Source organism: Xenopus laevis, chromosome 5L (genome assembly GCF_017654675.1).
Source record: "Xenopus laevis strain J_2021 chromosome 5L, Xenopus_laevis_v10.1, whole genome shotgun sequence".
Taxonomy (NCBI): Eukaryota; Metazoa; Chordata; class Amphibia; order Anura; family Pipidae; genus Xenopus; species Xenopus laevis.
In genome coordinates this window covers 134,901,750-134,917,356 of record NC_054379.1, presented here as the reverse complement: position 1 = coordinate 134,917,356, position 15,607 = coordinate 134,901,750, and the positions used below count along the sequence as shown (strand labels likewise).

Below are 15,607 nucleotides of genomic sequence, written 5' to 3'. Positions count from 1 at the left end.
GCAGAAAACAAATGTAGCTGCTGCTTGTAGTGGATTTGTCTGTATATTAGGGCGATGATAAGAGCCATTGGTATAGGGAGGCCGGGAGAGCAGTAGCTGGGGGGCAGCCATGCTATAGGGAGGGACATACAGCAAATGCCCTCAGTGCCATGGAAGGTGCAGAGGGGTAACCAAGAGACAGGCCAGTGGGACAGACAGACCGACAGAAGGCTGGACCCCCAGGTCAACTTTAATTATACTCTCCCATGTTCTTCATTTCAATGGGATACACTGGTAATGAGATGCTAACTCCTCCTGCTGCTCCTGGGGTCCTCAATTACTGCAATAAATCATTTACAATCAAGCACTCGCCCCAAAGGCAATGCCCTTTACTGAAGTGCCATTTATTTATGGAGCGTGGTCCAATAGGAGCTCCCTCCAAATGTAGCCCGTGTCCTGACCCAATATCCTGATGATCAATAACCGTAACCCCCTACTGGTAAGTCAGGGCAAACAGACAAGTCACCGGTTTGAGAAGAGAGAAGCCGAATGAGTCCTGGGCACAGTGTGGCACTGCTGTGTGAGATCATGAAGCTTGGCACTTGTGCCAGGAGGGAATGCAGAGGGGTGAGGATGATTGTGGCTGATACAACATCCATTCCGAGGTCGGATTTTGATACTAGAGGAGCTGGTCTGGTAAGAATCTATGTTGTTAAGTCCAGGCAAGCAGTACTGTATTAGTGACATTTATTGCTCATTGTGAATCAGACTGTAGATCTGTTTGTTCTTTGCTTTAGGCGGTGTGCCCACAAGTGTCTCTGTGCCTCTGATGTTTAATCTTCATTATCGCTAGTCACTTCCATATGGGTCTTGATATGAGACGACTTCTGTATCAGCATTTTAACCCTTCCTAATGGCAAATACACAGGCAACGCTTGCCTCATAATGCTACGTTCATTTACTTATTAGGGATATTCTTGTCAAAATGAAGTGTATGCTTGTACCTGAAAGTAATGTAATATAGTGGAGAGCAGTGCAAGTCTGGGAAAACTCTTCCTCTGAAAAATGTAAACTGTGTGCTTTCTCAGTAGTCTCTGTAGTTGTCAAGCAAAACAGTTGTCCCGTTGTAGTGTATGGGAAATTCACAATGGCACAGCATAGTGCATATTAAAGGGGCAGTATACCCCTTGGTCAGCATAAGTGCAATGAGTAGGGCTTGTGTCGATCATACAATTCACCTGTTGTTTTGATTTTGAAAAACCTGTTTTTTGGTTTTTTGGTTATTTTTGGGTTTTTTTTTTTTTTTTTTGAGCTAAACTGGGCAGATGGGGGCATTGATGCTACTGCATGCTTGGCCTTTTGGAGTAGATCATTATATTCCCAGTCCCCTTGCCTAATGAACTCCTGCTAAGAAAACAGACAAAACAAAGGGGGACAAAAAAAAGGTGAAGGAAAGAGGGTTGAATAGTGATAATTTATTTATCTACCTTGTATGCTGATAATCTACCTCCTAAACACAAAGCATGGTGTATCTTCAATCTCCCTGTTTGATTTTCTCATTCAACTAATGTTGAACAATGGGATATATTGCTCCTTTAGGAGACGCGCTCAGATTCGACAAATCTCACGAGGAAACTTCGGAAAACGAAGCGCTCCGAGTGCCGTCCCGCTGGCAGTTTGGGGAGATTAGTTGCTCCGAAGCAGAGGAGATTTGTTGCTAGGCGACTAATCTCCCCTAATCTGAGTGTATGTCTCTGCCCTTAGGGTAAGGGTACACGCTAAGATTCTGGGAGATTTAGTTACCCTTACGGCAAATCGCCTTTCCTTCGGACGACTTATCTCCCCGAAAAGCCTTCCCGCTGACTATAATTGAAATTAATGGCGGTATGGCACTCGGAGTGCTTCATTTTCCGAAGTCTTCGAAGATACCTAAAACTGTACTGTTGCATAATTGCTTGCACATAATAATAGTGTTCTTACATCTTATTTTGTCCCAAAAACAAGTTAAATAATAAAGTATAGTACAGGGGATAGCGTAGGACTTGGATATGGGCAATGTTCCCTCTAAACTGTGCGCTCATGTGAACGCATACAAATTTTGAGGCCAGAGCATATTGTGCTGGGCACAAAGAATTTTGTGTGAAAATGTTGTATTCACTCTGACCTGAATGGACCATTCTGTAAAATGCGCACACGCAATTTTAAAGGGGTGGGTCACCTTTATGTTAACTTTTCGTATATTATAGAATGACTAATTCTAAGTAACTTTTCAACTGGACTTCATTTTTTTTATTTTATAGTTTTTGAATTATCGGTCTAGCTTTCAGTTGGGGGACAGTGACCTCATCAAAAAATGCTATGTGAAGCTACAAATGTATTGTTGTTGCTACTTTTTGTTACTCATCTTTGTATTCTATTTATATTTCATATATTCAAATCCATGCATGGTTGCTTGGGTGCTTTGGACCCTAGCAACCAGATTACTGAAATTGAAAACTGGAGAGCTACTAAATAACTCAACAACTACAAATAACAAATGAAAACTGATTGCAAGGTGAACAACCCCTTTAAAATGTGATTGCAAAATAATTTTTTTGCGCACATAGCCAAGAAGTAAATTGATGGATCACTGGACATGGGTGCTTTCTAACTCTGACAACTTGAAAGGAATGTAAACGCGAAAAGGCAACTTTGCCTAATGAAAGACTTTATAATTCTAAACAGTTATCCAATATACATTTATTACAAATCTCCTATGGTTTTATAATTACTTTAATTACTTTAAAACACTTAAATTTTTTGGTGTTACTGTTCCTTTAATACTAATGTATTTTCCATGTTGATATAAAGAAGTTAAGTACATAACATACAAGGTATTTTATCACTGCCAAAGCTCAAAAAATATAAACCATAATGGTAATTCTAAACCAAAATCAAAGTTAAACTACATAAACCTGAAACCATTTATATATTAATTGTTCCTGACATATAGCTATTAAATACAATCTAAAATTAACTTAGAAACAGAACTGCGTCTGCCATATCTTCCTTCATAGAAGCTCTTATATCTTTAATTGTTTTCAGTGCTTGTATTTAAAGTTATTAGGAGTCAGAGTCAGTACATTTTTGGCGACTGACTCCATATACTCAAAATTGCTTCCGACTCCACGAGTCCAACTCCACAGCTCTGATAGTGATACCCTCTCATTGTATTGAACCTACTCGCAGAAAACCCATTGTGGTCTTTTGATTCTCTCAAGTGTAAACGGCTAAAGCTAACATCCATGCTTTACATATACAGGTATGGGATCCGTTATCCGGAAACCCGTTATACAAAAAGCTCCGAATTACAGAATGGCCATCCCCCATTGACTCAATTTTATCCAAATAATCCTGATTTTTAAAAATGATTCCCTTTTTCTCTGTAATAATAAAACAGTATTTTTTACTTGTACTAAGATATAATTAATATTGGAAGAAAACCATCCTATTGGGTTTATTTAATGTTTGATTTGAAAGATCCATTATCTGGAAAACCCAGGTCCTGAGAATTCTGGATAACAGGTCCCATACCGACCATACGTCTGATTATTTGTGACACATACACAGCGTATAATGCTAGCATTCATTTTTCTGTTTTGTTTCTGTAGCACATACACATATTGCTTTGTACTTTTACAAAGTTTGTTCAACCTTCACTGCCCCAGCGGAACTTGCAATTTTGAATGTCATCATCACATTCACACAACAAATTAGGCTCAGTTTTATCAGAAGGCAACTTAGTTTCAGAGTTTATTTGGCGCAGCATTTTCATTTGACCAGGTAAAGAGGATTACTTGCCCTTATGGACACGCCTCCTGTATATGCTTTATGGGTCATAGTTAGTTTAATTCTCATTAATTATTGTTTTAAAAAAAATGCTGGAGAAAAGAAACGGTAAATGAATTATTAGTTCTATACAAATTCTCTTTTTAATTTTTTTAATTGAGCTGTAGCTGCTGATAATGCTTGATTTCCTATGAAACAAGCTGTTCTGCCTTTACAGTACCTGCCGCCTACATATAGAAGTAGGCGTTGTTCTTACTCCTCCGCTCCATAAAGGATTTTCTGCTACCCAGGCAAAGAACTGTATTTAATCAAAGTAGAAAAATCTGTCTCTTGATAATTAGTATCTTTAATGTTCTTACAATTTGCCTGTTTTTGCCCACGCAACCACCCACAGATGGGAAATTGCTAGTTCTCGTAGATTTAGGTGCATGCCATTTTACTTCTACTATAATGTATCTTCTATTAGGCAGATAATCTTCTATCTTCTCCTATCTTCTATTAGGCTGGTGCTGCCAGGTTACATTTCTGAAAACCGTTGTCACAGTTGCCTGCTATGTTTGCAGTTGTATCTAGCTCAGTATGCAGTTATGGGATCCGTTATCCAGACAGCTCCAAATTGCTGAAGGGTTATCTCTCAGACTCCATTCAAATAACCAAATATTTAAAATGAGTTTCCTTTTTGTTTACCAGAAATAAATACTTTTTTTTTTTTTTCCCCATTTTTAGTTTTTTATTCCCCAGTTTTTCCAAAATGAAAGTTGAAAGTTTAATGTTCCTGTCTCTGGTGTTTCAATGTGGCAGCTGCATCCAGGCTCGCATTCTGAACGGTTTCAATTTGCTACATTAGTTGATACATTTCTCAGCAGCATCTGTGGAATATTAGTAACTATGTATCAATTATTACAACTGCCTTCAATTCAACTCAGGGATTCTGCTTATCAAGGCCAAAGATAAGTGATGTATCAATTTAGGACAGTTTACAGAGTTTGCGACCCCCCCTTTCCCAGAGCTGTTTTAGAAATACATAAGAAGCAGAAAAATGAAAACTTAAACTTCAATATTAGAAAAACAGTAACACAAAGTGGTTTAAAAAGGCATTATTTCTGATGAACTATCTGAACACAACTGAACTGAAAAAAATGTTGGAAGGTGAACAACCCCTTTAAAGGAGGGAGATCCAAATTACAGAAAGAGACGTTACCTGGAAAACCTGAGGTCATGAGCATTCTTGATAACCGGTCCTATACCTGTATAAGCATTTACTCAAACATCCAATAATTCCTAGGCCCCAATTTGTATCTGTTGTCCAACCTGCAAGCTGTCATTACATCCTGACTTTAAGTGGGTACATCCTTCTGCATGTGTTAAGTCCATAAACAGACAATTCAGACATATTTCAGAACTAGAGGCAGCCTGACCAGCTTTAGTTTCAAGCATATGTAGCTTAGTTAATAAGCTCAAATCTCACCTTAAAGGGATAATGCCATGGGAAAAATGTTTTTTTTTTTCATAAAATGCACCAGTTAATAGTGCTGCTTCAGCAGAATTCTGCACTGAAATCTTTTTCTCAAAAGAGCAAACTGATTTTTTTTTTATATTTAATTTTGAAATATGACATGGGGCTAGACATATTGTCAGTTTCCCAGTTGCCCCAGTCATGTGACTTGTGCTCTGATAAATATCAGTCACTCTTTACTGCTGTGCTGCAAGTTGGAGTAATATCACCCATCAGCAGCCTAACAACAGAACAATGGGAAGGTAACCAGATAGCAGGTCCCTAACACAAGATAACAGCTCCCTGGTAGATCTAAGAACAACACTCAATAGTAAAAGCCAGGTTCCACTGCAACACATTCAGTGACATTGAGTAGGAGCCTGCCAGAAAGCAGTTCCATCCTTAAGTTCTGGCTCTTTCTGAAAGCACATGACCAGGCAAAATGACATGAGATGGCTGCCTACACACCAATATTACAACTAAAAACAATACACTTGTTGGTTCAGGAATTATATTTTATATTGTAGAGTGAATTATTTGCAATGTAAACAGTGTAATTTAGAAATAAAAACTCGTATCATAAAAATCATGACCGAATCCCTTTAATTGGTCTTTAGGTGGTGCTTTTGGAACCTTTAGTTTGTGTCTCTTATTAAGAAGCAGACATAAGCAAATGCAAGAGAGTGGACAGGTTGGAAAGAGTTTCATATTAGTCTATTTAGTTCCTGCAGTTGTATGGGGGGACATTTTTATCATGTATAGTTAATTGGTACATACTATACCTGACTTTGAAGGGGGAGTATATAGAGCAGTGGTCCCCAATCAGTGGCTTGTGAACAATATTTTGCTCATCAACCTGTTGGATGTTGTTTCCAGTGGCCTCAAAGCAATTGGGGATTTTTGAATTCCTGTCTTGGAGTCAAGTATTGATGCATAAAAACCAGATGTACTGCCAACCAGAGCCTTCTGTAGTCTGCAAGTCCACATAGGGGCTACTTAATAGCCACTCACTGGCCTTATTTGTCACCCCAGAGACGTGTTCATAGTTGTGTATCTCCCCAATTATTTTTGCATTTGAATGTGGCTCACGTGTATAAAAGGTTGGGAACCCCTGATCTAGAGGTTACTACCATGGGCCACTCTTTGTTACAGCGTTTCCCATTCTGGATCCCATAATTGACATCTTGACTAAGTTGGTGCAGAGGGTTGCAATCCGGTCAAGTGTAGTGATGTGCGGGTTGGATAAAACCGACCTGCACCCAACCCGAACCCGCCCTCCCTCCACCCGCACCCGACTTCCAGGTTCCTTTTATAGACCCGCCAATGTTGTCACAAAGGTGGCGAGGCGCGCGGCTATAAAATCGGAAGTTGGAAGCCGGTGTTGCCCGCCACCTGCAGATGGGGGTGCAAGGTCGGCCCGAACCTGACCGACCCGCAGGTATCGGGCTGGCCCGCACATCACTAGTCAGGACATTGCTTGGGAATGTCTTGCTTCATATAAACCAAGATCCCACCACAGTAGGAAATTCAGAAGCCCATTATGTCATTCACTAATTGTATAAAAAAAATACTTTACAATTTAGGGGACTTTTTTTTCTACTTAAATCCTTCATTGCCGTCTATAGAAGACTGATTGAAAGAGGGAGGCTCATGTTGCACATTTCTATGTGTCAGTCTATGTATGGAGAACGCGTGAGAGATAGAAAAATGTAAACATCCATACACATGTTTGTAAATATTTCATTCCAGGATTCCTAACATGAAGAAAGGGAAGGAGGAAACATTGAGAGAAGGAGAGCTCTCTGAGAAGAGAGACAGACAAGGGCTTTATTTGTTTATTTGATACGTTTAAAAAAAGATCCCTGGGAAATGTACTTGGGGATGAGCATGTCTCTGTTCCGAATGTTATGTATCATGGTGACAAAATGCAGAGACAGGCCTACGGGTAGAGAGAGAGCAAGAAGGACATGCAGACTTGGGGGGGGGGGGTTCAGAACAACAGATGAGGTGCAGTGAGGGTTAATAGACTAACTGGAAGTACGACATGTTAGATCACACTTTTGAGAGGGTTGCTTGACAAAAATGGTATGGCAGAGAAAAGGGCTGGGAAAGGATTAGACCTAGTCTGTCCGTGACACAAAGCACAATGCCTTGCAGTAGTAGTGAAAGAATACATTCCCGACTAAGATACAGCTGTTTAGAGTATTTCTCTGACCTCTATTGCACATTGCATTCATTTTCTGTTTTAGTGGTTTGAAATATTGCATTTTAGACTGCAAACACCCTAGGCATAACTTGACATGACTATTTGTTTATATATATTTTTTTTTAGCACTTCAAGGGTCAGGGCACACGCTCAGATTTGGGGAGATTAGTCACCTGGCAACAAATCTCCTCTTCTTCGGGGCGACTCATCTCCCCAAACTGCCTTCCCACCGGGCAGATTAGTCGCCCCGAAGAGGAGGAGATTTGTCGCCGGGCAAATAATCTCCCCGAATTGCAGCACGTGTCTCTGCTTAAAGGAGTTTTGTGTCCACCCCTAATACATTTCTGACTATGCTGAGTTATCTGCAAACCAACATGGCACTGGAATATCACTATGCTAGATAACAGCAAGATTGCAATCACGTTTGGCCTGCCTTCTTTGCAGGGCTGGTATGTGCATTTATGTACAGTTTACATCCCATATTTAAGTGGTTAATAGAATTCCATAATCGCTTCTAAACTTTAAACTGTGGTTGTAACTTTTCAAAAATAAATGTTTTTGTATTTATGTTAAATTTGCAACATGTGAACCATAGACCTCTTGGGAAGCATTTACTACAGCATAGTGCTTTAAAATAACACAATAAAGCATAATGCTGTCTTATAATAATGTCTACTGTCTGTTTACACAGTACTATTGTCAGGAGACAAGTTAATGTTAATTAATTCGGCAATTATAGTTTATATATTAGTAGCCAGTAGGGGGTGCAATAAAGGAAAACACACAGATATGACAGTAACCTTTTTCTTTTACATTTTTTAGGCAATCATAAAGGAGGGGCACCTGCATAAGCAAACCAGTTCCTTTCAGAGATGGAAGAGGCGCTATTTCAAACTCAGAGGGAGAACACTGTACTATGCCAAGACTGCCAAGGTTTGTGGGGGTGGGAATTGTGATCACCTGATCTGTCAAGACCAACAAGAGAAGAGTCTAGTCCAGTTGTTCCTTATTAGTATTTTGCATATTCTATAAAATTATAGGCCTTAGGGCTAGTCCACATGGGGAGATAGCCACGCGTTTGCGGTCGCAGCGACAAAGCGCCGCGCCAGTCGCCGCGACCGGCGCAGGCGACAGTTTTGTATGGGCGCCTATGTAAAAACGCCTGTGCTAACCACACGAGGCAATGCGCTTTTCAACAGTCGCCTGAAAAAGCCTGGCGAGGCATTTTCAGGCGACTGTTGAAAAGCGCATCGCCTCGTGTGGTTAGCACAGGCGTTTTTACATAGGCGCCCATACAAAACTGTCGCCTGCGCCGGTCGCGGCGACTGGCGCGGCGCTTTGTCGCCGCGACCGCAAACGCGTGGCTATCTCCCCGTGTGGAATAGCCCTTAAAGGCAGATCTACAGATCACTTCTGTGCAACCAAACTGTGCCTCATCTCTTGTATCCTTTAATTGCTCATGGCAAGTGTTGGGTTTGTCCTAATTATTAATGCACATTTTTTAAAAGAAGTTATGTGAACCCCTCAAGTGATTATCAGTGGAAACGCCAAGAACAAAATTAAAAAGAAAAGTAACAAAATATAGATTAAACCAGAATATAAAAATAAGTGCTAAAGGACATTCAATGTTGTTGTTAAGTGCTGATACCACTCTGATCCACTATGATCCTCTCTGTTTGGATAGTGCATCTGGTGGGGGAATCCTTGGTGTATATTTTACCTTCTTGTTGCTCTCCCCACTGTAGTAGGAATTGTGATTGACATCCACAAATACAGATTTACCATTGTCTTGAATCTGTAGGAAGACTAGAAGTATCCCCTTTATTTAGGTTCCTGTTCCATTTACACAAATTCTTGCATATTGTGTGACACAATTATAGCTGTGAATGTCCCCATATCAACCCATCACTTCGATCAGTCTAGAACCTGTTTCCAAATGAAACTAGATATAGACTGAAAAATAAGTTTCCTGTGTTGGAGGCCAAAAAGGCCATATCAGGGAAAGGACGATGTAAACACGTCCTTGCCCCAAAAGCATTTATAAACTTGACTGATAGATATCTGGGCGAAAATTGGCTAAATATCTGTTTAGCAGGCCAGGTAACGGCCCCAGTTAACAGACTGAACAGACTGGTATGTGTGCACACATACCAAATAGACCCAGCTGGTCATCAAAGAAATAACTAGATCATTGGACTCTATGGGGTTGATATACAGTACAACCTATCTATCTAACTTCCTTATCTGACTGATAAGAGATGAATTGTCCTAAAATCACCAACTTGATTGGCTGAGACTGCCCTTAGGGTAGGGACACACTGGGCGATTTGGGGAGTTTTAGTCGCCTGGCGACTAATCGCTGCGACTTTTCTCCCCGAATGCCTCCCCTCGCTCTGCGCCTGGCTAAAATGAAAAATCGCCTGCGCTAATCACACGCGGCGATTCGTTTTCCGAAGTCGCCCGAAGTTTCCTCGTGAGGCAACTTCGTGCGATTTCGGAAAACTAATAGCCGCGTGTGATTAGCGCAGGCGATTTTTCATTTTAGCCAGGCGCAGAGCGAGGGGAGGCATTCGGGGAGAAAAGTCGCGGCGATTAGTCGCCAGGCGACTAAAACTCCCCAAATCGCCCAGTGTGTCCCTACCCTTAGGTGTGGCTGTCCTGGGAAATGGGTAGCATGGATTAGCCTAGTATCATTTAGTATCCTAAATAGAGCAATATCCTAGAGTGCAGTACAAAAGTGTCAATAGGAGAAATAAGTCCTCTGTCACCACAACCGGTGAAGATTCCCCCACTAGTATAAGGTTTTCTCAAGAGTCTGATAGGGCTGAAATAACCATGCAGCGTCATATCTGCTGCCAAGGTATGCTTAAAAGTCTTGACTACCTGGATAGATTATCAGTGGAACCACCGGTATAAAAGAGTAGTTCGCCTTTCTATTGACTTTTAGTATGCTGTAGACAATTGGTCTTCATCTTTTGAATTATTTTGCTTTTTTGGTTCAGCAGCTTTCTGGTTCCAAATTTCAGCAGCTATCTTTCTAAGGCCCAATTTACCCTAGCACCAAGTAACCTTTTGAATGAAAGACTGAAATATGAATATCAGAAGGTACGAATAGGAAGATACAGCACCGAAAATAAGTATTGAACAAGTCAATGTTTTTCTCAGTAAATATATTTATAATAGGGCTATTGACATGAAATTTACACCAGATGTCGATAGCAACAAATAATCCACATTTATAAACAAATCAGAACAAATAAATCCATAAATGATGATGTGTAATAAAGTGAAATGACACGGAATAAGTATTGAACGCATGAAGAAAGGGAGGTGTAAAAAGGCATGGAAAGCCAAGAAACCTGCTGAAATCTGTCAGTATTTAGAAAGCAGTCCTGCCCCCTATCAGTGCAAATTAATATCTGCTGGTTTAGTTGGCCTATGAAAAGGTTTCTCATTACCATGGTATCACACAAGAAGCATCTCATGATGAGTAAAAGAAAAGAGCTCTCTCCAGACCTTCACAACCTTATTGTTGCAAAACATACCGATGGCATTGGTTATAGACATATTTTTAAGCTTCTGAATGTTCCAGTGAGCACCGTTGGGGACCATAATCCAGATGTGGAAAAAACATTTCACCCTAAACCGGCCACTATTGGGTGCTCCTTGCAAGATTTCTGACAGAGGAGCCAAAAGAAGAGGAGTTGTCCAAAAATCCAACTGTGCATACGCAGTTGCTAGGGTAACTGTTTATGCAGATTCCCCCGGGAGTCCCCTGACTTGGATGGATTTTGTTCTCAAGCTAGCCTTGGTAGTACTACCTTGAACTTGAGGAAGAAACATTTCATTGGTTATTTGAGCAGTTCATTGTTTTTCTGTGCTGTGAAGAGATTGCTCTATGCTCTTGCAATTGTCCTTTTATGCCATAAGCTTTTATGTCTTATGTTCCCAAATCCACGGAGCTTGTGTCAAATTAACTTTATCTTTTCACCTCAAATGGTCTCCAGTTGTTGGTTCCACAACAAAGTGTTCAATATTTATATTCCCTGCTGTATGTAATTCTAATAACGCTGTAGCCTTACATATTTAGCGGTACATGGTCAGATTCGTCAGATTTGTCGCCCGGCGACAAATCGCCTCTTCTTCGGGGTGACTATACTCCCTGAACTGCCTTCCTGCCGGCTAGAATGTTCAGGGAGATTTGTCACCAGGTGACTAATCTCCCCGAATCTGACCCTGTATCTCTGCCCTAAGAGTCTTTTGGCAGCTGTAGTCAATGACCCCCCCCCCCTCCCCTTTGAAAGCTGGAAATAGGCAGAAGAACAAGGCAAATAATTCAGAAATGGAAAAAAATGAAGACCAATTGAAACATTGCTAAAAAATTAGCCATTCTATAACATACTTGAAGCAGACGTAAAGGTGAACAACCCCTTTTAAGAGGTTTAGGCATTCACAGGATTAACCCAGAACTGCAGGCACACAGTTGAGCAGACCAAATATGCTGGTGTCTGGCAATGCAAAGGATGGACTTTTTGAGTCATCTGGGGATGAGGGCACTTACAGAGGGTTCTAGTACGTCCGAGGATCCTGCAGAGGAAATGGAATCATTGATAACAGCTGTAATCCAAATGCTAAGGCTCCAAGGAGGGGGGGGGGAAGTTATTTTTAAACATCACAAGAAGGAAATCATTTTCTCCCACTTCAAGTAGCTAAGCCAGATTATACTAACCGATTTGTACAAGCTGGATCTGATGATACATTTGTCAAAACTTTACCCCAGTGCGTCCCTTTTCTAAGGAGTATATGGAGAAATGGTACCGGTGGTAAACACCCTGGTTTCCAGACTCTCTAAAAAGAGCACCATTCACTGCTGCCTGAGATAGTAAGTTAGTGGGAGGTGTTTTCAGGATCAACTATGGTGCACCCAAAGGAGGACCTCTACATGGTGGATGTAGCAGAACTGGCAACAAAGGCATCGACAACCAAGTGTACCCTGTAATTAGACACTTGGATCCTCAATCTGTTCTATGGGCCAACCCTTCAGTCAGGCTCTTGTCTTTATTGCCTTTTGTATTTATTGCATTTTTAGGTCCAGTCTACAAGGTTTAGACAGGATCCTTCTGTTTTTAAATAAATTATGCACCTTTGAGTTAACTTTTAGTATGATGTAGAGAGTGATGTTCTGAGGCAATTTGCAAATGGTTTTCATTTTTTTTTTTTATCATTTGTGCTCCTTAAGTTATCTAGCTTTTTATTCAGCAGCACTCCAGTTTGCAATTTCAGCAATCTGGTTGCTAGGTCCCAAGTTACCCTAGCAACCAGGCATTGATTTGACTAAGAGACTGAAATATGAATAGGAGGGGGGCCAAATAGAAAGATCAGTAATATAAAGTAGCAATAACGATACATTTGTAGCCTTACAAGGCATTTGTTTTTAGATGTGGTCAGTGACATCCATATGAAAACTGGAAAGAGTCAGAAGAAAAAGACAAATTAAATAATAAACAATTAAAAAGTTGCTTTGATGTAAAGGTGAACCTGAACCGCTTCTCTAATCTGTTATTCTCTAGGTCCTTCAGGTTGAGTTTTACAAGGGTTTGAAGTTAACATCCCTTAACATTCAAGTCTCAATCAGTTTTCAGTCTGTTTTCTTCTCAAATAAAGATTGACAAACTACATGATACTTAAGTTTCAAACAAGGTTTTAAGAACATTTTTGAAGGATGCATTTATGTAGGATGCAAGTTCCACCTCTGGACTTAAAGGTGTTTCTTCAGAGGCCTTCAATTCAGTCTACCCTTTTGCTATGGATTAATAGTGGCTATTAGTGATGTACGGGTCAGAAAAAACTCAACCAACACCTGACCCTAACTTGCAAAACCTTAACTACACCCAATCCTAAGGACCTGCACTCAACCTGTACCTTTGTCTTCTAGCTCTGTACACTATTCAGGGAATCTGCAGGAGCAGAGGAGAAATGTTCTTTTCCAGTCTTATTACCCACATCTAACCCTAACCTGCAAAGGTTGGCTAAATTTTAATCCAAACCCTCCCAACCAGCGGTAAATCCACTGGTCACTGTGGGTTTGGGTTAACCTGTACATAACTAGTGGTTATCTGCTCTACCCAAATGGTGTTGGCGATTATCACTTGTTATTTATTGAGCTGATCAGCCACTGGTATCATATTCTTTACAAAAATCTCCCCATTATCCCAGCACTCAAAGTGTATCATCTTGCCCTGATGTTTTACTCGTGTTGACTGTTGTGGTTTGTCACATTACCCTTTTGCTAAATCTTACTTTTTTTCCCCCCTCAGTCCATTATATTTGAGGAAGTTGACGTAACCGATGCAAGTGTTGCTGAGTCCAGCACCAAGAATCTAAATAACAGCTTCACAGTAAGTTACTAATTGTGCTTTTAAATGCTCCTGGCCTGACAATACCCACTGTCATATACTTCTTTTAAACATCGTATTTTCCTACAAAATAAAAACCATATGCTTTGCCTAAAAGGCATTGTTATATACGAAAACATCATATAACATCATATAACAAGGAATAAGTGGTATACATATCAAGACAAATTCAGAAGCTTTGCTATTAATACAATTGTACAATTGGGCCACACATTCCTTGCAAATAGAGACTAATAACGCAGGTCATCAGAACTTTCTCATGCACCAATCGCATGCAGTCTGTTTGTTTGAGCACAACAAGAGGATTGCCGTTAGGTTAGTGCCTTTGAATGTCAGCTTATCTCCTAGTAGCCTTAAGCTCCCCATACATGGGCCGATATAAGCTGCCAACAGACTAAATTGGCAGCTTATTGAGCAGTGTACGGGCCCTCCGACGGGCTACCCCCCATTATCTGGGCAAAAATTGAAAATCGACCAGAGATAGATTGTCCAGGTTTAAAGATCCTGTCGGATCGAGGACTCCATTGATTCATTGATGTGGTCCTCTGTCCAACCACCTGTACTCTTGTCGTTGTGATATGATCGTTGGCCTCTAGGGCCCACGATCGGATCAGCCCAATATCTCCCACCTTAAGGTGGGCATCTCGAGGCGAGATCTGCTCGTTTGGCGACCTCACCAAACTAGTGGATCTCTGCATGTATGGCCAGGTTTACGGTATATTGCCTAGTGTTTATTTCTCATACCCCTTCAACACACATCTGCATTTGCTGTTGACCTATATCAAAAATTGCTGCACAAAATCTCCTTTATTATTTTTCACCCATTGGCAATATTTGTTAGGAAGCATAGGGTTTTTATCGCTATTTATTCTGCATTTAAATCTTCACCTTTCCGATCACCCATTCCAATATCATAGATTGCTGTTTGGGGCACTTTATTCACTGCTTTTAAGGAGCCAGAAAAAGCATCAGCCAAACTGTCCAAATCAGCTCTCCATAAGCTAACGCTGAAATCACAACAAGCTCTCCTAAATGCAAAGCATATAAAAGATTTTCTGTGTTTTGCATTTAAGTTGATGCATTGTATTTATTGTGGTTAGGGTAGTCAATAGGGATGCGCAGAATCCAGGATTTGGTTCGGGATTCGGCCTTTTTCCGCAGGATTCAGATTCGGCCGAATCATTCTGCCTGGCCGAATCCGAATCCTAATTTGCATATGTAAATTAGGGGCAGGGAGGGAAATCACGTGACTTTTTGTCACAAATCAAGGAAGTAAACAATGTTTCCTCTAATTTGCATATGCAAATTAGGATTCGGATGTGCAAAATGTGAGATTCTGTATTTTTGGAGGGTATCCAGTTAACCGTCACTAAGTTACGAGATGAGAAAGGTGGTGTTTGGGTTACATGAAAGCGGTTTGGTAATTACTTTACTATATAGATAACCGATATAACTGTTCATTCTGACTTTGTATACTCACTGCCAGGTATGTTTTACTATGCACATGAGTAAAAACTGCACATCACTTTCCTAACTGTGTATTGTGAACATGCCTCTCTTGGTGGAAATATTACCATTTGGTGGCAAGGCAAATGGGCTAAACAGTTTTCACTAGGCTCCTCCTGAACCCTTTGCAGTGTTACCATTATATGTATATGAATCATTTCTGTCTAACAGGAAGAA

General features: G+C 40.6%; 1 protein-coding gene across 8 annotated transcripts in view; it reads left to right on the top strand.

The window, feature by feature from the left end:
• Positions 1-15,607, top strand: part of LOC108717090 (diacylglycerol kinase delta) — a 61,549-nt gene that overhangs the window by 274 nt on the left and 45,668 nt on the right. For 3 of the 8 annotated variants that reach the window (XR_005961388.1, XM_041563413.1, XM_041563411.1), the window contains exons 1-3: positions 6-675; positions 8,331-8,441; positions 13,826-13,906. Coding sequence is in view for 7 of the 8 variants with exons in the window: in XM_041563413.1 (XP_041419347.1) it covers positions 529-675; positions 8,331-8,441; positions 13,826-13,906 (339 nt within the window). In the remaining variant the exon portion in view is untranslated. Of the gene's footprint in view, positions 1-4; positions 676-8,330; positions 8,442-13,825; positions 13,907-15,607 lie in introns of those variants that run through there. The other 5 variants (XM_041563415.1, XM_041563414.1, XM_018263853.2 and 2 more) reach the window with 3 other exon arrangements.